This window comes from Oculina patagonica, chromosome 5, assembly GCF_052425735.1.
Source record: "Oculina patagonica isolate OP01 chromosome 5, crgOcupat, whole genome shotgun sequence".
Classification (NCBI taxonomy): Eukaryota; Metazoa; Cnidaria; class Anthozoa; order Scleractinia; family Oculinidae; genus Oculina; species Oculina patagonica.
Window position 1 is genome coordinate 29,313,695 of NC_135762.1, and position 20,874 is coordinate 29,334,568.

At 39.2% G+C, this 20,874-nt stretch overlaps 1 protein-coding gene and 1 long non-coding RNA gene across 6 annotated transcripts; one reads left to right on the forward strand and one right to left on the reverse strand.

Moving 5' to 3' along the window:
* Window positions 1-1,297: 1,297 nt before the first annotated feature.
* On the reverse strand, window positions 1,298-13,533 carry LOC144653639 (uncharacterized). 5 transcript variants are annotated; one of them, XR_013570784.1, is made up of 11 exons: window positions 13,408-13,533; window positions 13,214-13,329; window positions 12,585-12,678; window positions 12,307-12,406; window positions 11,731-11,821; window positions 11,408-11,537; window positions 4,079-4,150; window positions 3,794-3,854; window positions 3,160-3,245; window positions 2,952-3,017; window positions 1,298-2,602 (listed from the first exon to the last, which is right to left on the reverse strand). It is a non-coding gene; the product is annotated as an uncharacterized LOC144653639 (long non-coding RNA). The 5 variants fall into 5 exon arrangements; XR_013570782.1 differs by lacking the exons at window positions 13,214-13,329; window positions 13,408-13,533 and having other exon boundaries at window positions 3,794-3,908; window positions 12,589-12,832; XR_013570783.1 differs by lacking the exons at window positions 13,214-13,329; window positions 13,408-13,533 and having other exon boundaries at window positions 2,945-3,017; window positions 12,589-12,831.
* On the forward strand, window positions 4,420-10,722 carry LOC144654133 (uncharacterized). Its single transcript, XM_078514232.1, has 2 exons — window positions 4,420-4,805; window positions 6,022-10,722. Exon 2 carries the CDS (start codon window positions 6,052-6,054, stop codon window positions 10,720-10,722), a length of 4,671 nt encoding a protein of 1,556 aa, XP_078370358.1. The 5' UTR covers window positions 4,420-4,805; window positions 6,022-6,051.
* Window positions 13,534-20,874: the final 7,341 nt, after the last annotated feature.

Below are 20,874 nucleotides of genomic sequence, written 5' to 3' on the forward strand. Positions count from 1 at the left end.
GATTCGAGGGGAAACTGAGGAGAAAAATGGAATAAATCTTCTAAATGATTTGAACGCGCGACGAGGGAAGTTTCTTTCCTTCGGCTGTTTATTTTTAAAGACAAGAATGAGCGGTCGGCTGTCTCGTTAGCCTCCTTCGCAGACGTTCTTTGGGCTCGTACGCGTGACAAGCCTAAAGAATGTTTGCGAAGGAGGCTTTTTATAGAGAAATTCAAGGTGCGGAAGGAAGAGTTAGGGCATGGACTATCGCTCTCTTGGCGAGGGGTGACCGCGAAAAAAATATGGTGGTGAGCTCTACCGCTGCCGCTCTCAGTCAGATACAAGCGTTTGAGATTCATATCACATAAAAAATTATTCTGTCGTGCTTAAACATAATCTATCTGAGGGTGTAGAGTGAAAAAAAACAAAGGATTTCATTAGAGTAACGGCTGGTGCACTTTAATTTGTTCACGCAAACCTCAGACTTTTATGTGACTGGCGTGACAGGCGTGATTCACGGTCAAGCGTCCAGGCCCAGTACTCGAACCCTTCACAATAGACACAATACGTATTAGCAGAGCTCGCTACATGAACACAAAGTACACATCAGAGGTTTCTAATTAGTTTTTTTTGTCGGGTATCCCTTTTCCTTTTTTATAAAACCGTAGTTGGTAGACTGAGGGTAGAGAATTTGACGCTCTGTAAAGCCCTTATTTGTGACATGGGCCATTTTGACCTTGTAAACTGACAACACGGTGAAGAATTTGACCGAAGGTTTTCAGAAAAGTAACTGAATGCCCAGGGTTTGCCCGAGGAGGATGGGCGCTTTTAAATTTGGATGATACATTAAGAGGAGAAATGAGAGAAATAGTCAGCTTATTCTAGTGTATTTAGGCTTGGAGGAATAAGAAGGCACAGCATTGCAGATTAGGAAACAAAAAACACACGAATAATGAGAAAGGGCCAACGCACAGTAATACCAAAAAAGCAAGTGAAAATTGCATCATCTCTTCACGTGGACCCTTCACGTTTAATTGTAACTAAACATATATTGAAGTGCAATCGTAATGCAAATCGCGTGACAAATGTCACGTATTTTAAACTTTATTTCCATTTCACAAAAAAATTAATTTTAAAAGTTATCACGATTACACGATTTTATAGCCTAAAGGGACTTTGATTTGTTTCATTGAATCTTATGAAAAACCAGCAATGCAAACATGCGAAAGTGACTCATGTTCATTATTAGCCTCTCCCCAGTCCCCTTCTTTTTCACTCCACCTTCGCCCCTCTAAGATGATAAATCAATGACAACGAGTTCTAAAAAATACTATTTATGCAATCCAACTCATAACAAAATACAATTCAGACAGCTTTAGATACAGCTTGCATTTGTTTCTATTTGCCTCATGACCTTTCATCTGTTACAATTTTCGAGTATTTTGAATAAAGGATACTAGATACACTGTTGGCGAAAGGATACTAGATTTATTGGCCTGGTAAAAATCTAATGTACAAATACCTCGATCAGGAACGACCGTACTTACATTTAATTTCAACACGCATTCACGAGGAATATGCAACTAAAAAGCTAGTTTAGTCTGTGACCTCTTCAGTTGGTTGCCATGTAAGAGTTGAATCTGGAATGACCTCATGTAACCACATATGAAAAATATACCTATATATCAAGTTCCAAAATGTTTTTATTTATTTTTAGTTTTAAATAATATTGTTTTATAGTTATTTTAGTTTTTATTTCTAACAACTAAAGATTTTGAATAAATACCTTAGATTAAGAGGAGCGCTCACACTACATAAGGTTTTGATGAACATCTAACCCTGCACATTTACCTTTGTAAAATTTTCAAATGTAAATGTGAATGGCATGGTTCATCAAAATGTTATGTAATTTTATGCTCAACTTTCTCTTCAAGTATTTATTAAAAATTATATTATTTTCTATAGTTATCAATGTTTCTGTTGGTTATTTTTTAGCAAAGTTGTCATTTGGAAGCTGCTACGAGGTTTACTTTCCATGCATGGATGCATGAAGTCATCCCAGATTCACATCTATTATGGCAACCAACTGAATAGGTCAGAGAGGAAACTGGTTTTGTAGACACATATATATTACATTAATGTGTGTTGAAAGTAAATGCAATTGAGATCTTTCCAAATCAAGATGCTGTTTAGTCGTGCTATCTTTACATATCAGTTCTCCTTATGTACTTACTTATTCCCATACATTTCTTTTTATGTTCATTATGAGAATTATATTATTAAATGGTGGTACATCAAGACAGTATCCCCTATGATGATTGTCTTTGTTCTCGCCACTAGACTGATGGACAATGGACTAACAATGTTAGGAGAAACCAGTTGTTGATCACTAGATCTCAGCCATGTTTGTCAATAGAGACAGGAATCTTGTCTGGACTGCAGACACAGCAATTATTCAACAGACTACATGCATGTTCTTTCAGTCATTGACTTCCACTGCTAACATACAGGTTGGATGTGATTGTGTTTACTGCATTTAGTGTTGGTGAATTAGCAAACAAGACAATAAAGGCTTAGCCTTCTTCTAAGGATTGTGTTAGACTGGGATCCTCTGAAGTAGAACCTGCAAAGAAACAGGAAAAAACGACTGAAGATTTGCATGCAAAAGATATAATTAGAACTGAAGTTCAGATGAGTGCTACTACTTGAATGGGATCACTTGGAAAAACATTAATTGCGAACAAAGGGCAGTAAACAAGGGGCAGATCAAGTGAGAGGGTGCAAGGGGTGCACACCCTCCCTAAGATGACCTCTGGCCTGCAGCTTAGTATTTGCTCTTTAAATTTGTTAATGTCCCCAGTCAGTTACGCCATTCCTTAGTGTGCACCCGGGCCCCTCCTAAGAAAAATCCTGGATCCGCCCCTGCAACCTTTTTCGTAAATGAACCAATAACATTGAAGAATACAATTTACCTAATACTGGCACATGACAGTTCTTTGCAAAGGCCACACTTAATCTTGAAAACATATTTGGAATTCCTAAAAGAAAGGTTAAATATGTTACTTTCAGTGTACAACTAATATTTAATAAAGCCTGGTGTATCATTCAAACTCAAATCAAATCAAACTTAATAATTCTGATGTCACATGAAAGAACTGCACATTTAGCACAAACACTTACAGAGCAATGATGATGTCAACAGACAAATCCACTTATGTTCTCCAACACTCCCTCTGAAGATTGTGAAGGTTAGTTCCAAGACACACCTACACCAAAATCATTAACAGGAATATGTCACTCATTTTCAACAAAGGACTTAATATTACTGACAGGACTTGATAACATTTTGGTCACTGTAAAACTGGAGGAAAAACTGACACAGAAAAAAAACAATTTGATGTACTACAGCTAACAACAAAGCCCAATACTTATTCTATAGGCAGTAAAATTTGAAGGCACACTTTAAGTGAACAGTTTAAAGGCATAACAGCAGAGTTTCCCTAATGCCAGGCCCTGATCCCACAAGTGGAACAGCCCAAAAGTAGCAACAGCACATTGAATGAAATTGCAACAAAACACAACCTTTCTTGCCAAAATTCTAACAGTGTTGTCATGCGACGTAAAGTATGTTTCATAAAACTCCAGCATAGGACATTTTTTCAGTTCAGAAAAGCAACACAGGACTCTCCCCTAGCAGCTAGGGTCCCTTATGTGACAAAACTCAAAACTAGCTCTAACTTAAACCACCTTTAGAATAAGTAAGGTAAGGCAAAATGATAGTAATAACATAAAGCATACAGATTGAAATAAATACCATTTTTGTTAGGCCCTCTATCTTCACACCACAGCATCATCTCTGCTATTTAGCAAGGAACCTATTGACACAACAGCAAGTCGTTTGACCCGTGTATGTATAGACGGAAACTCAACTAAGAAAAAAAAATTAAAATTATGATCACTTTAAACTCAATGGATGCAAGCTCTAACGAACAACATATTTATGCCAGTCAAGTTGTTAGTAATAAATTGTGAAGTCAAAGACATCCGTCAAAAGACCTTTTACTTAACTATACTATAACTTCATTTTATTATGACTCACCCAGAAGGACACTGCTGTTCTGTAATTACGTCTTTTTCCTCCACATTCACTGTTCTTGGAAAAGTAACCTATCTGGAAGATCAAAGAAAACACAGTGAGGATTGACCATTTATAGCATGGATCCATGCAGTTTTGCTGTAACAACACTTTTTTGAGTACTATATTTAACATCAATTTTACAACTTTTACTGAAAACAAAACTAATGCTTAGTAAAATGTATGTGTAGGGTATATGTGAAGAGTTTTTTTGGCTATTTGGTGTAAAAATTCCCATTACACACTCTCAGGTCCCTCTTTTCGAAACTAGTCTCAGAAATTTTAGTCCATGAGCCAGACCACCTACTGGTACCATGTGGAGGGACCAGACGCTACCTGGTTTTTATTAATACCTGTTGTATGTAGAACCCAAAAAACTTTGATGGACCTGTCCTCTTTGTAGCTAAGCAACATTAAACGTAGGCTTTTATATCACCTGGAGAGTGAAAATCCAAGATGGCGGCCATGAAATGTATTTCTTATCAAAATGCCTATAATTCCCTAACATTCACAACTGTTGAATAAAATATGTAAACTAATGCTATTCCGTTTGGGAATTATGTTAAAATGTCTGCATTTATCCCATTCGTTCGCATAAAAAAGCAAATAACAACGAAAGTATATTTTGTGATGTCTTACATGACGTGTATCCTTGGAATCCAAGATGGCGGAATGTTGAGAGGCCAGAACTGTAAGTATATCTGTCTATTATGGCATTTTAAGCAAATTTATCATGTTTAAATGCCTTTTGACGAGTTTCTAAGATAAGAAAACCTTAAAAGCAGTAATATTTGAAGTGCTATAGCCAAAATAGTACTTAGAAAGGTTATCGATGTCAAACTGTACGAACTTACAGGTACCATAGTGGTGAACCTAGTGATCAAGTTGACTTATAATTACATTGTTACAGGCAATAATTATGGTTGGCAGATTGGGCAACTCGATTTACTTGTTCAGCTATACGTTCAGTGTAATTCATAATTCTAGGCTAGCAACATTTCATAGAAAACTAATTAAATACCTTATTACATGAAATTTTCGCGACACGTTAATTTCGCGATTTTGAGGTGCGCATATTTCGCGACACTTAAATTTCGCGATTTTGCGAAAATTTTGTATTTTGAATCACTTTAATTTCGCGTTTTTGAGTAAGAAACAATTAATATTTCTTTGGCAGTATTATTTAACATGCCCTTGAATTAAATTAAACGACTTCATCAAAGGAACAATAACGTCAAAATTAACAAAAACGCAAGGGCGGGACTAAATCTCGGCAATAGCAACAACAGAGCAGTCCGATCCTCACAATGTCTACAAGTAGGTCATGCTTGTACGTGCATGAGTTATTGTTCTTGAGTCAATTGACGACAAAATCCATTTAGATTGATAATTCCTTCCTTCAGTGGTACTAGACTTATTCTTTCTTGATTATTGACATATGGCTGTAGAGCCTTTTCCTATACTGCCCCGAAACTATGGAACAGTTTACCGGACAACTTAAGACTATGTGCCTCTCTAGAGGAATTCAAGCAAAAACTTAAAACACTCTTGTTTAAACGGGCCTATGATTTATAGTTTATCATTATTATTTTTCCGTTTTGTTTACATGTGTAAATTATGGTCATTTATTGTTAAATTTTTTATCTGTTATTATTGTAAAGCGCTACGGATTTTTATTAGATGTAGCGCTCTATAAATTCAATATTATTATTATTATTATTATTATTATTATTATAATGTGAGTCACTTAATTTTCGCCTCATGTTATGTTCGCGACACTTATTGTTCGCGTCACTTTAATTTCGCGATTTTTTTGGAATCGCGAAATTCGCGAAATTAACGTGTCGCGAAAATTTCATGTAATAAGGTAGTTAAATGACGCAATTTTCTCTTTCTTCAACGTTCAGTCATGTGCGTGCTTGTGACAGTAACGGCAAATGTCGTCTCCGGATTCAGATGGGAGGCCTTCAAAGAGGGCACGTGTTGACACTGACTTTACAACCTGTGTAATATGCTCTGTGAAAGCTCCACGCATAGAACTAGTAACACCAAAAGATCAGTCATCATGGGTCACCCTTCGAAAAGCAGCAGAAATGCACAAATTCGAACCCATCCTACAACTGCCGACCAGCAATGAAGCTGTTCCTGCTGTTTATTACCATCGAGAATGTAGGAGTGCCTTTACGCACAAGAAGACGCTGAACAGCTTACAATCAAAGATTGCCAATACCGTGACCGAAGACCCTCGTGATGAACAGCTATCTTCTTCTAAGAGAGCTTCCAGCAGTTCCCGGGTGTATCAAAAGATATGTATTTTCTGTGACAAAGGCAACAAATACATAAAACGATCACACTCCAGGGAGCCACTTATTCAAGCAAGTGAACTTCGTGCAGATGAAAAAGTTAGAGCTGTGGCCACTGCCAAGAGGGATAGCAAGATATTAACAGTGACGTCTCGAGAATTGGTTGCTGCGGAGGCTCATTATCACAAGACTTGCTACCGCGATTACACACGAGAATACTATAAACCCAGCGACAATCTGGATAAAGGAAAAGATGGGGACAGGATGTATGCAGATGCTGAAGACGATGCCTACCAGATGCTCTTTGCTAACATAAGGGAAGAATTGTTTTCGAATCCCCGGGTTTTGCCTATGGTGGATTTGACAGGCCAGCTAGTTCTGTACATGAAAGCGCATGGTGTTGAAGACGTACAAGCCAGTACTAAGAAGCACATCCGCCGTAAATTGGAGGGAGAATTTGGGGAAAGTCTGTTGATTTTTCCTGACGACAATGGAAAACTCCTTATAATTCCTGATAACCTAAAGATCACTACTTTGGCAGCTGAGCAAATGAGAATGAAAGGAGAGCTAAAGTCCATGAAAGAAGGTAAATCAGATCCATTACAACTGGTCAAGAAGACAGCATTATACGTCAGAGACGAGTTGAAGAAATCCCAAGATGAAGCACACCTTGGATGGCCTCCTGAACCACATGAGTTGGATAAGGATTATCTACCTTTAACGCCCCTCCTGACAGCATTCCTGCAGACCCTTGTGGCAGGTGACACAGAGAAGCCTATGACGTCCCGTGTGAATAGGTTTATCTACTCCGTTTCCCAAGACTGCATGTTTGCAGTAAGCGGAGGGTCGTGTACTACAGCCAAGCACATCCTGCTTCCCTGGGCTGTAAAAACACTCACTGGAAACGTGGAAGTGATTAAGCTGTTAAACCGGCTTGGCCATGGCGTGTCATATTCAAAACTGGAGGAAATAGAAACTGCACTGTGTATGAAAAAGATTGAAAGTGATGAGCAAATGGGTGTTATGTTGCCATCAAACATCTATCCTGGTGTGCCTACAACATTGGCGTTTGACAACATTGACCGACTGGAGGAAACTCTCAGTGGAGGTGGAACATCTCACCGTGTAAATGGCATCGTGGTTCAGCCAATGGTACACACAGTTGAAGCACCAACACCTGCTACGACAATGCCAAAGCAAAAGAAAAGAAGCATCGAACAAGCACAGTTTCTTTTGCCAAGTTTTAACGCTGGTGAGCGTGTTGGCCCGCCAGAAATAAAACTGCTACCAGTTGATTCTAGCGATGCCATCAAAACAGCGAACATGAAGAACTTTACTTGGTGTATGGCAAGACAAATTAACACCACTGAGCAGAACATTAGTGGGTGGACTGGTTTTAACATCATGACGAGAGATAAAACTCCTGTCAACCAGGACACAGTAGGTTACCTTCCAACTATTAACGCACCAGCGACAGCAATGAGCACAGTGAATGAAGTGTTAAACCAAGCTCTCAAGATCAAAGAATCTCTTCATCTAAAGGACATTGTGTGTGTTTTCGACCAAGCCATGTATGCAAAGGCAGCAGAAATCACCTGGAAACACCCAGACAAGTTCCAACCAATTGTACTGAGAATGGGCGCGTTTCACACAATTTGCAACTTCCTGGCGGTTATTGGAAAGCGTTTCCTTGATGCAGGACTACGGGATCTGGCTGTTGAGTCCGAAGTCATCACAGAAGGTTCTGTAGATCGAGTTTTGAATGGCCAGCAGTACAACCGAGGGATACGCCTTCACAAGCTTGTATTTGAGGCGCTTCAGAGACTAGCTTGGAAAGGTTTCCTTAAGTGGTTTGAAGGGAAACAAGCTTCCCCTGGAGAGTTACAGTCCTTGTTGGATGACACGCGAGCACTGATTGTCAACGTTAATCGGCAGGTAAACCTAGATGCGGTTCTCAACAGTCCGCGGTTTGCCTATTTGTTTGATCTCTATCAGGATTATCTTTCTTTCCTGAGAACTGAGGCAGGGCATTTGGCACAATTTTGGATGTCGTACATGGACATGGTTGAGACACTTCTGCATTTGATTAGATCTTCAAGAGAAGGCAACTGGATGCTCCATCTGTATGCCATCCGTGCTGTTCTCCCGTGGTGTTTTGCTTACGACAGAGTGAATTACAGTCGTTACCTCTCCGTTTACTACACTGAGATGACCCGACTTTCAATTGATCATCCAGATGTCCATGTCCAGCTTGAGAATGGAGGATTTTCTGTACAGTTGGGCACACAGAATCCCTTTGGCCGGATACCAGTTGACCAAACCATTGAAGAAACAGTCAACAAGGACACACAAACTGCCGGAGGAACCAAAGGATTCAGCCTCAAGCCAGCTGCATTGAGCCGCTATTACCTTACAGCAGAGCACAGAAGCACTTGCTTGAAACAAATACGGGAACTGACTGATATCAGGCCACCTGGCATCAGCCATCACGACTTAGAATCATCTCGTATTCGAAAGGATGAAGCAGCTGTTCAATCCATTCTTGATTTGATGGAAAATGAATGGATAAATCCATTTAGCGGTGAGCCGACCGAGCTGATTAGCCTTTCAACAGCTACTGTTGCCCCAGCTGATGTTGCAACGGATCTTCTCACAGCAAAGCAAGTTGGCGAAACAGCGTACAAGCACTTCCAAGATGACCGAGTTGAAAGCAGAAAGAAGCCCTTTCATGATCCACTACCCAAGCAGAAGTTGAAAACATTTTCTGATATGAACAAACCGAAAGTGGCCAAAGGCACTACTAAGGAGGCTATTCTCAAAGCTGACCACAAGTTATTTGGCCACATGGTACTCATTGCTACCAGCAGAAAGTTGGACATGAGTTCAGTTCTGGCTCACCCACTTGGGCCATTACCATGGTCACTTGGAAACTGTGATGGCACCCTTAAGAAAACAAGCAAGGCCACCTTAGCACGACAGCTGGAGAAAAATGTTTCCTTGGCAGAAGTCATTCCTCGACCATCAGCCTGTGTGATCGATGGGATGAGTCTTGTACAGAAAGCCCACGGAGAGAACAAAACTTTCGGTGAACTTTCAGAGGCTCTTTTCGTGTCTGCATTACGTGCTGGGTCAGAAAGCTACCGAGTGGATGTGGTATTTGATGTTTACAAAGACGAGTCCATAAAGAATGCTGAACGTGTCAATCGTGGGTCAGACAGTGGTCTTCTCTTTGGCAAAATCGTTGCTGGCCACAAAGTCAAGCAGTGGAGGCGTCTTCTGTCGTCATCAAAAAGTAAAACCAACTTGATCAAGTTCCTAGCACAGGACTGGCAGAAGCAAGCATTGAGATCAAAGCTCCACGACAAAGTCATGTATATCACATGTGAAAATACATGCTTCAAGCTGACGAGTGACACTTCAAGTGAAGTTCCCGCTTTGTCCACTACACAAGAGGAGGCAGACACGCGCATGTTACTCCACGCAAACCATGCAGCAGAAGATTCCAGTTCCGTCATCATCGCATCAGAAGATACGGATGTCCTTATCATTTGCCTCTCGGTTGCTCCTACATTTGGCTGCCATTTGTTCATCAAGTGCGGCACCCAAAACAGAGAGAGATTCGTTGATGTTCTGAAGGTTGCTGCTGCTGTTGGTCACAACATGTGTAGTGCACTTCCCGGAATGCATGCATTCACTGGGTGTGATACTGTGAGTGCTTTCGGAGGAAAAGGCAAAATCAGTGCCTTGAAGCTGGTACAGAAGAACAGAAAGTACCAAGATGCATTTAGCCAACTGGGAAAGGACTGGTCGATGTCAAGTACACTCTTCAGTGTGCTCCAAGAGTTTACCTGTAAATTGTATGCAAACCGATGTCCATCTAATACCGTGAATGACCTACGGTACCAGCTGTTTAGAGCCAAGAAGGGAGAGATCGAATCAGGGCAACTACCACCATGTCAAGATTGCCTGTTCATGCACAGCCTACGTGCGAACTACCAGGCTGGAGTGTGGCGCCGTGCTCTTGAAACGTGTCCTAGAATTCCTAATCCAATTGGTCATGGATGGTGTAATGAAGATGGCAACCTTGCAATTTGCTGGATGACCGGATCACCTGCCCCAGATGTCGTCATAGAGTTTCTTTCTTGCAAGTGCACCTCAGTATGCAAGCTGCCAAATTGCCAGTGCCTAGCCAATGGTCTGAAGTGTACCACTACCTGTAGGCTGCAGGACTGCAACAATTGGCAAGATGAGAATTTAGAAGGGCAAGAGTCTGATTCCGAAGATAGCTCAGGCGATGAGGATTAACTTTGTTATGCTGCCAGCTAGTAGTCTATGTTTATCAAGTGAGGTGTAACAAATTTGATACAAAGTTTCTGAAGCCTACTCATGCTCAAGGTAGATCTTTCATATTCAGTGCTTTCAAAGGTTTTGTATAGTATATGTTCTTGACACTAGAAGGAAGGACACACAGGAAGAACACATGCATAACAGTCCTTTTCGGTGTTCAATACGATAGATACAATGTACCAGCATAGTTAAAAAGTGAATTCAGGATCGGAAAATCTGAAGGTCAATAAATGGTGCACAAAGTTATTAGGCCTTGGCTTTTTACTGACAATTTGGTTGCCATGGAAACGATTGTTACCGCACCCTTAATAAATCTAAAGATAATGTTTAAATCTTCGTTATAGTATGATCAAGGAAATGTAAGGGTTATAGATTTGTTTGTTACGAAGTCACAACACTATGTAATTGGTGCCGGCTCTTTCTTCCCTTCTGCTAGTCCTTGCTCTAGAGGGTGGTGAAATTATTGCCGAATTAACCCCTCAGCTACATCCCATTCAAGTCCATCAATGTTTTTTAACATCCATGGATATGTGTCTTTCCAAAAATGAATAAGGCGTTTGGTCCCTCAAAGTGGTACCAAAATGTAAAATTTTGAGGTCTGGCTCATGGACTATTTAGAAGTAACACAGATTTGAATAAATACCATTTGTCGAAGGTCCTCAATCTTCGCACCATGGCATCATCTCTGCTATTTACCGGTAGCAAGGAACCTATATGTATTGGCGTATCAGTAAGTCAGTCACTGATCCTTGTCTGTGCAGAATGTAACCCAACTAAGAAAAAAATTTCACATAATCATGATCAGTAAAAAGGTAGCATAATTTATAAAATACAAACTCAAGCAGCAATATATAAGCAAGCTCTGACAACAAAATTGTATACCACTTGTAATAAATTGTAAAGTCAAAAACATCCAAAGGCCATTACTAACCAGGTATACTATAATTTTATTTTATTATGACTCACCCAGAAGAACACCAGTGTAATATATCTTTTCCCTTCACATTCATCATTCTTGGAATACTTGCCCACATAAGTCAACATCCAATAATCCAGCCTGGAAGATAAAGAAAACACAATGAAGATTGACCATTTGTTTATGGAACCACGTTGTTTTGCTGTAACAACACATTCTTGAAGACACTTAACCTAATAATTTGATAATATACATAGATTGATCATGACCATTTACTGATCCATGTTGCTTTGCTGTAATGTTCAACACATTCTTTAAGACACAATTTAACCTCTCACATGTATAGAAAAATGTATGATTTTTTTTTTGCCTTTTTGTGGTTACACTTGTAAAAGACAGGCACCAGGCCACAGACTCCCCTAGATCCAGCACCAGTTAAGTTCAACAAGGAAGGAAATCCTCAGATGTGACCATATGTTTTGTTCAGATCACACATCACTGATGTGAACACTTCCCTAAGTACTACAGTACAGTAAAAAGTCTGAGAACAAGCCCCCAGATCCTTCGCCTCAAAAACAGGTCCCATAAATTTGAAAGTAACACGTCAGATTTGATTAAAAAATTACCAGACTTCTTAGGTCCTCTATCTTCACACCACAGCACATTATCTCTGCTCTTAAGCAAGGAACCTATGGACACAGTCTGTTTAGCTAGACTGGAAACCAACTAGGAAGAAAAGGTTAAATGATCAGTAAAAATGAATCATGAGAAAATGCAAGCTTAGGCAATATATATAGGCAATCTCTTAAACAACATATTTATACCACTTATCATAAACTGTGATATCAAAAACATCCATTACCCTCAGTACTATAATTTTATTTTAATTTTACATTATTATGACTCACCCTAAAGCCACTGCCGTAATATACCTTTTCCCTTCACATTCATCATTCTTGGAATACTTGGCCCCATAAGTCAACATCCAGTATTCCAGTCTGGAAGATCAAAGAAAACACAAAGCAGATAAACCATTTATAGCATATCCATGTTGTTTTCCTGTAAACAAAAAAGTATTTTTAAAGACACAATTGAACCTCAATTTACAACTCTTACTTAAAGCAAATATCTCTATCCATAGATACCTCAGGCTTAATGTTGCTTTGTACGTATAACACATACAGTATGTTGTGGTTTAAAAATTTTTATTTCCCTTTCTTTCAGATTTGTATGATAATCAGTAACTGGTTTATTGAAATAAATTTTAATAACCAAAGAAAAAGGGAAATCTGCAGAAAATGTTTTTGGACTTTTAAGGGATTCTACATGTACTTTTTCACAAAAAGTTGGGGAGGAGCTGATACCCAGCTGTCACAATTCGTACAAAATAACACAAACCTTCAGTCTTCAGAATTCGCAAAGAGGAAACATAACATGCATGCAGCCTGGGGACATTTACCAGCCGGATTCCCGGAGAGAAAACTAAAATGTTTTCTAAAAAACTAACAAGAAAGACAAGAAAGGATAACTTACCGTCCGTCCGCCATCTTGAATGTATAAGTGAAACTGCTGGTCATCTATCATTTGTACTGTCGTCCCAAGAGACTCTCCTTCCGCCCCAGGGTCTTCTCTTCTTTTTAGGTTGCAAGCTGTGAACGCACACAAATCACAAATTTACTTGGCATTCATATTTCAACATAGCCCTTTGTAGCCATGCTTAACTATACCTTGCACATATATTTCCAGAAATAGCGCTACAGATAGTCATCCAGGCGATCCATGCAAAACCCTGAAAAAATAAGAAGAACAAAATACAAACTGATGTGCACAGCAAGGAGTGAGGGATTGATAAGTTGAACAGAGGACAAATATATTTGATTTTTAATATCATTTTCGCTCAATCTCTTCTTCTTACTGTGATTATCAGTTTTCAACAACTAATAATGGATTGGGATGATAAACTGTTATTTCCAATATTTCTTCAGGCCAGGATTCCTCAGGGATAAACTGTGTAGTTCATTCCCTGAAGAATTCACAGCACAGCCTGACAATGCCTGACTTAGCTTCTTGGAGGAGTGAACTCTGCAGTTCATTCCCCGAAGAAGTCAGGCCTTGTCAGGCCATGTCAGGCCGTGCCGTGACTTCTCCAGGGAATGAACTATGTAGTTCATTTCCTGAAGAAGTCACGGCACGGTCTGACATGGCCTGACTTCTTTAGGGAATGATTTGTTCATTCCCTGAAGAAGTCAGGCCATGCCTGACGAAATATTCAGATTTATAGTTTAATTATCCTGCAGCAACCTTTATTAGTTGTTTGATTCTTGCTGACTAATCCAAAACGATCCAGTACATTTGTATTGTCCGTTAGCCCTTGGAAAATTTTTAAGTGTTCGGAATCAATTTATCGTTTTTTTTTTTCTAAGTAAGTGTTTTTCTAACTGACACAGGACTGCAAAAGATTCGACACTCGCCATTGGTTTGTGGTGTGGTTTTGCCTTTATTAGAGTTTTAGCCTAAAACAGTGCAAACATGTGTGCGCTTGTATAAATATAAAATAAGCCCACAATTCTGACTTCCGAAAATTGTCGAAAATGTCTACAGATGTCGTGACGATTGCTGAAAGTTGTCTGTGCAAGACCGGAATATACTCTGAGCCATGAGTTCGTGGCGACGTGCCCAATCGGGTATACTCGCAAAGTCATTAATTTCTAAGAATAAATGAATGAGATTTTTGTCCTCAGCCGGTAACCGGAATTCTGAACGGATGATTCTGACGTTTTTAAATATATTCTGAGATGTTCGAAGATGTTCGGAAAACGATGTACAGACGATGCCGAAGATGTCCGAAGCTTTCTGAAGTCAGTAACCGGAATTTCGAAGATAAATGTTTCTGACGTTTTTCTAAAGTATTCTGAGGTGTTCGGACTGTTTGGTTGTTTCCGACGTTTTTCGAATGTATTCTGAGGTGTTTGGACTGTTTGGTTGTTTCCGACGTTTTTCGAATGTATTCTGAGGTGTTCGGACTGTTCGGTTGTTTTCGAGGTTTTTCGAATGTAATATTCTGCGGTGTTCGGACTGTTCGGTTTTCTGACGTTTTTGGAATGTATTCTGAGGTGTTCGGACTGTTCGGATGTTTCCGACATTTTTCGAATGTATTCTGAGGTGTTCGGACTGTTCGGATGTTTCCAACGTTTTTCGAATGTATTCTGAGGTGTTCGGACTGTTCGGTTGTTTCCGCCGTTTTTCGAATGTATTCTGAGGTGTTCGGACTGTTCGGATGCTTTCGACGTTTTACGTATGTATTCTGAGATGTTCAGACTGTTCGGATATTTCCGACGTTTTTCGAATGTATTCTGAGGTGTTCGGACTGTTCGGATGTTTTCGACGTTTTACGTATGTATTCTGAGATGTTCAGACTGTTCGGATATTTCCGACGTTTTTCGAATGTATTCTGAGGTGTTCGGACTGTTCGGCATACGATGTACGGACGCTGCCTAAGATGTCCGAAGATTCCGAAGATCTGCTTTGATTGATCATTTGTCCAGTTTGTGCCCAGTCCCACAATATGTCAGGACTCGGTTTGGAGGTCTTTGGAGGATTCGATCATTTAAAGAATATTTTTTTCTCGAAATTAAATCGAATAAACAAACATGCTACTCGGTTTAGGAGTTACTGAGTTCGGATTTGTGAGACAGGCGTTGGAAGTTCGCTTGTGCGAATGTGATAGCAGATGTGATAACTAAAAGTGGCTATAAGCCACTAAACTCGGAAAAGTTATTATGAAACAAGAATCGAAAACAACAAACTGACAAATAAAGGTTTGCTAATACAAATGATGTTAAACTTTCCAAACTTCTGTTTACTTCACTTTGATTGTCATCAAATACTGATCGAGAGCAGACCGAAAGGCCAAGAGATAGAGTTCCCATTTGTTGCAAATTGATTTCTTTCTTTTTATTTTTCCTTTTTGTTATTTGAAGGTAACGAAAAATAATAATAATAATAATAATATCATTGGCTATAAGTCGAGCGATTTTTTTTCACCAAATCGTACTGAAATCAATTCATCTTTAATTAGCTGAGTGTTTTGGGTTAGTTTTTTTCTAACTGGTTCTAAAAAACCAAAGGTTTACGGTCTCGGCTTATAGCTGAATAAATATCATAATGTTATTTCAAGAAAGCTGACATTAATACAATATTTCGGTTGGTGACTAAGCATGTTAATTTTATGTAATTTAACAAGAAATGTAGGTATCAGAGAAAAGGTCTAATTCTCTAGAGGCCTTAAAACACTTGCACGCATTGCGTGCATATGTCTAACAGGAAACGAGTGAAGGAGTGATGGAGCGAAGGAGTGAATTCACTTCGCCAACTACAACTCTTTTCCGAGTTAAAAATGTGAGATTATGTGAACGATTTCTTCAGATAAGTAAGATTATTTATTGTAGGAAATTAAGTGAGCTAAGCCGAAATGGACCGTATCCTGTAAAGCAAAACTCCTATTTATCTACCCTAATAAATGTAATATTTGTACACCATGCCTTCCTCCCTTTGCAACGTTAATATGATTTGTTTAGTTATCACAATTTATTGCAAACAACAACAGCGGCAGCAAACTACTGATATAAATGAATAAAAATACAACAATAAAAGTGAAAAACAAATTTTTTTAATAAAATAAAGGATACCAGTTTCCTGAACCTGTGAGATCTGAAAAAAACTCAAAGAAAGAAAAAGAAAGAAACAAAGAAGAAAACAAAAGCATGCACACAGACCGCGGTTTTGATCCCGAATTGACACTGATATGGAAGGCGACAATCATAACCACCATATACCATAAAAAGGCCTACATAACCAAACATAGTGATACATGACCTTACAGAGTTTTACATGAACATTATTTATACACTAGTTACATAGCCATACATTGTCATAAATAGCCTTACATAACCTTACATAGTGATACATGACCATACATACGGCAATACATATTAAGCACTATATATCCCAACATGTTCTTACAAAGCCGTTCATTGTTATACATGGGCCTACATAATCTTACAGAATGATACATGACCATTATTTAGATACAGTTCTAGATTTTTATTTTACCCTATTTCCGCCCTATGTGGTCTTGCATAGCCATACATGAATCTACATAACCTTACAGAGTGAACAATGACCATTTAATATTAAGTTTCAGTTCTAGATGTTTATTTTACCCTATATCCCCCCCCCCCCCCCTCGCCTAAATGGCCATACTTTGTCAGTCGGTCAGTCTACACAACCCTACGCAGCCATTCATAGCATACTTTAATCTCATAACGGTCTGGCGGGCAGCCACGGTCTTCTTCCTGTCTGATGTAATAAATCAAAACTAACAAGTTAGTATACATAACAATTATTCCACAAAAGTGGGCGTTGGATATGAGATGGCCGGCTATAATCATCTCATATCCAACAAGAACGAGTGGAATAATTGTTTTACTGAAGCGATCAAACGCTTCGAATCCTACCTAATCCTATCCTATCTTTTCAGTGGTCAGGATTTACAGTGTATCTCAGTTTAGAATCATCCTCAGGCATTTAAATGAGTGAATCAACTGGGAATCACTCATGCGCTGTTCCCATCGTGGCTCTTAGCTTAAATGGTAGAGCAGTGGACCTGTAACTTGAAGCTTGTGAGTTTGAATCCCACCTTAGCCACTGAATTTTCTTTCAGTGGTCAGTACAGAGTATTTTAGTTTAGAAACTGGTTGTGGGTTCGAATCCCAACCTTTCTTTTACGCTAGAAAGTCCAACCTGTGCAAATCGATCAGATATCCTCTACATAGTTATTTAGCCATATCTAGTATTTTGTACTTTGAATTTGATATTTCAGTCCAACTGACATAAAGCCAGTTCGTTCTCTGACCAAATGGACACAGGCACACGCTCAGGTTCGTGCGTTAGCACTGGCAGGGGTTCATGTCTTCACAAGCACTCGCATGGCAGTCACACTGGCACTGGCTCTGTACCATGAGGTCAGACGGAAGAAACAAAGGCCGCAATATTTAGACAGGAAGCCACATCAGCCGTAACTGGTTTTCATGAGGGTCCTCTATCCAGATCGAATTGGAATTTGAGAATGATGTTTTTTTTCCCTCAGAATCGAACCAATATATTCATATACTTTACCCTACATAACAGTCTGGCCAGCGGGCAGCAACAGTCTTCTTCCTGTCTAATGTGATTTATAGCTAACAAGTTAGTACACTTAACAATTATTCCACAAACGCGCAAATTTTTGAATATGAGATGACCGGGCTATGGTCGTTTCATAGCCAACAACAAGCGTAAGTGGAATAATTGCTGTACTTATTATAAACAATCATTTCATAGTTATTTATATTGTTTGTGTTGTATTGTTCAGTTTAGAATCATCCACTGGCCTATTAATGAGTAAATCAACTGGGATTCACTCACGCGCTGTTCCCATCATGGCTCTGAAGCTCAGATGGTAGAGCAGTATACCTGTTACCCGAGGTTGTGGGTTTGAAGCCCACCTAAGGCTCTGTTTTGTTTTAGTGGTTATGATTTACAGTTTTCCTTAGTTTAGAATAATCCTCAGGCAAATAAATGAGTGAATCAAAAGGGATTAACTCATGCGCTGTTCCCATCATGGCACTGTAGCTCAGATGGTAAAGCAGTGGACCTGTAACCAGAAGGTTGTGGGTTTGAATCCCACATAAGCCCCTATTCTGTTATAGTTTTTAGGATATACAGTTTATTTTAGTTTAGAAAAATCCTCAGGCACATAAATGAGTGAGTCACTGGGATCCACTCATGCGCTGTTCCCATCATGGCTCTGTAGCTCAGATGGTAGAGCAGTGGACCTGTATAATATTGTGGGTTTAAAGTCCAACCGAAGCCCCTGTTTTGTTTTATTTGTAAAAAAAATGTATCGTAGCATAGAACAGTCCTCAGGCACATAAATGAGTGACTCAACTGGGATTCACTCATGCGCTGTTCCCATCATGGCTCTGTAGCTCAGATGGTAGGGCAGTGAACCTGTAACCCGAAGGTTGTGGGTTTGAATCCCACACGTTCCTTAACACTAAGAAGTACAACACGCTCTCGTAAACCCTAGATCATTTTTTTTTTTTTTTTTTTCAAAAAAAAAAAAAAAAAAAATTGGTCGTAGAAGATGTAATGCAATCCCCGCTTGCATACAGGCAGTCCTCTGGGGGCTAGAGCCGGTCGATTCTGCGGTAAGTACTACCTGCTGGAAGGAGACCCACCCTACTCAACATTCAGAACTCATGAGGGTCTCATGATCAGTCCTGATTTGACTCGTATGGTACTCATGATACCTACGTGCAATATATGAAAAATAGGGAGTGGTACCAGACAAGTACATAGTACCGAGTCCGTGCCGACTGTGCCGTTCCTCGGGAGCGATGCAAGTAGACAAGCACCAAGTGGAACGCGCGAAACCTTCCACCCAGCTTGGGATATATAAAGTTTTGGAATGATCTAGGAGTTTTACGAAAAACGAGTTGTTACCTGAGTAGCAGAAATTATCCACGCAGTCAACAACCAGTATCCCAACCTGGAAGATCAAAGAAAATTAAACACCATGAGGATTGACTGTTTAGTTGTTTTGCTGTAATAACAAATTCTTAGGCCCTGCTAGGGTAAATTCCGACGAGCGACACGGCCAAAAAAGGAGCGACAGCAAATAAAATAAAAACGCGACAAACGACAACCCTTTTGAAAAAACTTAAATTCCGACAAGGACAAACAATTTTCCTTCAATTCAACTACTTTTTTTATTTTTAAATTAAGACAAGCGACACGGAATATCGTCAATTTGCAACTTTTACTGAAAGCAAATCCCAAGCTATTTGGTAATTATATGAGAGAAGAGTTTTAAACCATCAATTTACCTCTATAAGGCGGGCATTTTCCACAGACCCTGTCTTATCATTGGCTGTGACCATGCACGCTTGTGCGGCTTTGTGTCGGTGTCCAAAAACCTTCTGAAAAATAAGAAAAATGTCAATTGTCCACCAAAAATTACCGTCTTCAAATAATGGTGCACTGAGTACAGTAGCTGAAATGCTGACGATTCTGAGAACCACACGAGTAAATGACACCCTAAACGTTTTTGCTTACGCTTAAAATTCTAATAAGTGAACATTTTGAAATACAATTGACTATAAAAATGAGCGAAATACTAGAAAGATAACGGTTGCAGTTTCAAGTAAAAATACAAACGAAGGTGACAGAGTAATTTGCGGTCATTTGCGTTCAAAGTGCCAGTAAAAGTCCTATAAAATATAATCTATCTGGTGATAATATAAGACAAGAGTTTTTAATTCAACTCTTAAGGTCGCGGGGGATACCTACAGCATGAATAAATTCATGAAGGGACATTTTGCTTGACCTGCATCTTTTAAAACGCTTACTTCTCAGCTGTTATGGGTGCGATTATGCTCAAATTTTACAGAGACACAAAGAAATGATGACAGATTGTGAATGTCGTCTTTTATTTGGTGGATTGCATTTAACGGCGATGTTATAGCCTCGTGAGTGCCAAATTGGGAAAAACATGATTTTGTGGCAGAGTTTGCGGAACGAGTAGGAGACAGCACACTGTGATCTTGTCAAAAACTAATCAGTCAATACCTCTAGAGTGTCATAACAGATGCGGATTTTTTAATTTAAAGTTTGCCAGCAAGTTACGGCGGTTTTAGTGCGCAAATTTGAATTTAATGTCTTCTACCTCTTTCTAAAAGCGCTCTTTTAAAATTCCGCTTCTGTTATGACACACTTCAGTATTCATAGTTTACCTATCTGAAGTGGCAAGTCATGGAGTTCTGTATCCGTGCTGTATTCTCTGCCACAAAATTGTCGGAAAAGTCCAAACTTTGAGATTTCCGAAGGTGTCCCGACCTAAATACGATCATTTTGCCAAGGAGAGATGTAATTATGCTAATTATATTCCACGCTTTTATGGTAAGAACAATGCGTTTTTAAACAGGACACGATTGTTTATGCCGAATATTTTTGTGATTACTCTGAGTTGCAGAAATATTCAAATTTAGATGAAAATAAGCTCAAAGACTTCCTACAAACTATATGAACGTATATCGCTAAGTGTTGTTTTAAATTGGTTAAAATATCAAAGAAACAGGGATTTTTTACAAATC

Bases quoted from the DNA above. Each gene is read 5' to 3' on its own strand.
- LOC144654133 (XM_078514232.1), top strand. From the start codon at position 6,052: ATGTCGTCTCCGGATTCAGATGGGAGGCCTTCAAAGAGGGCACGTGTT.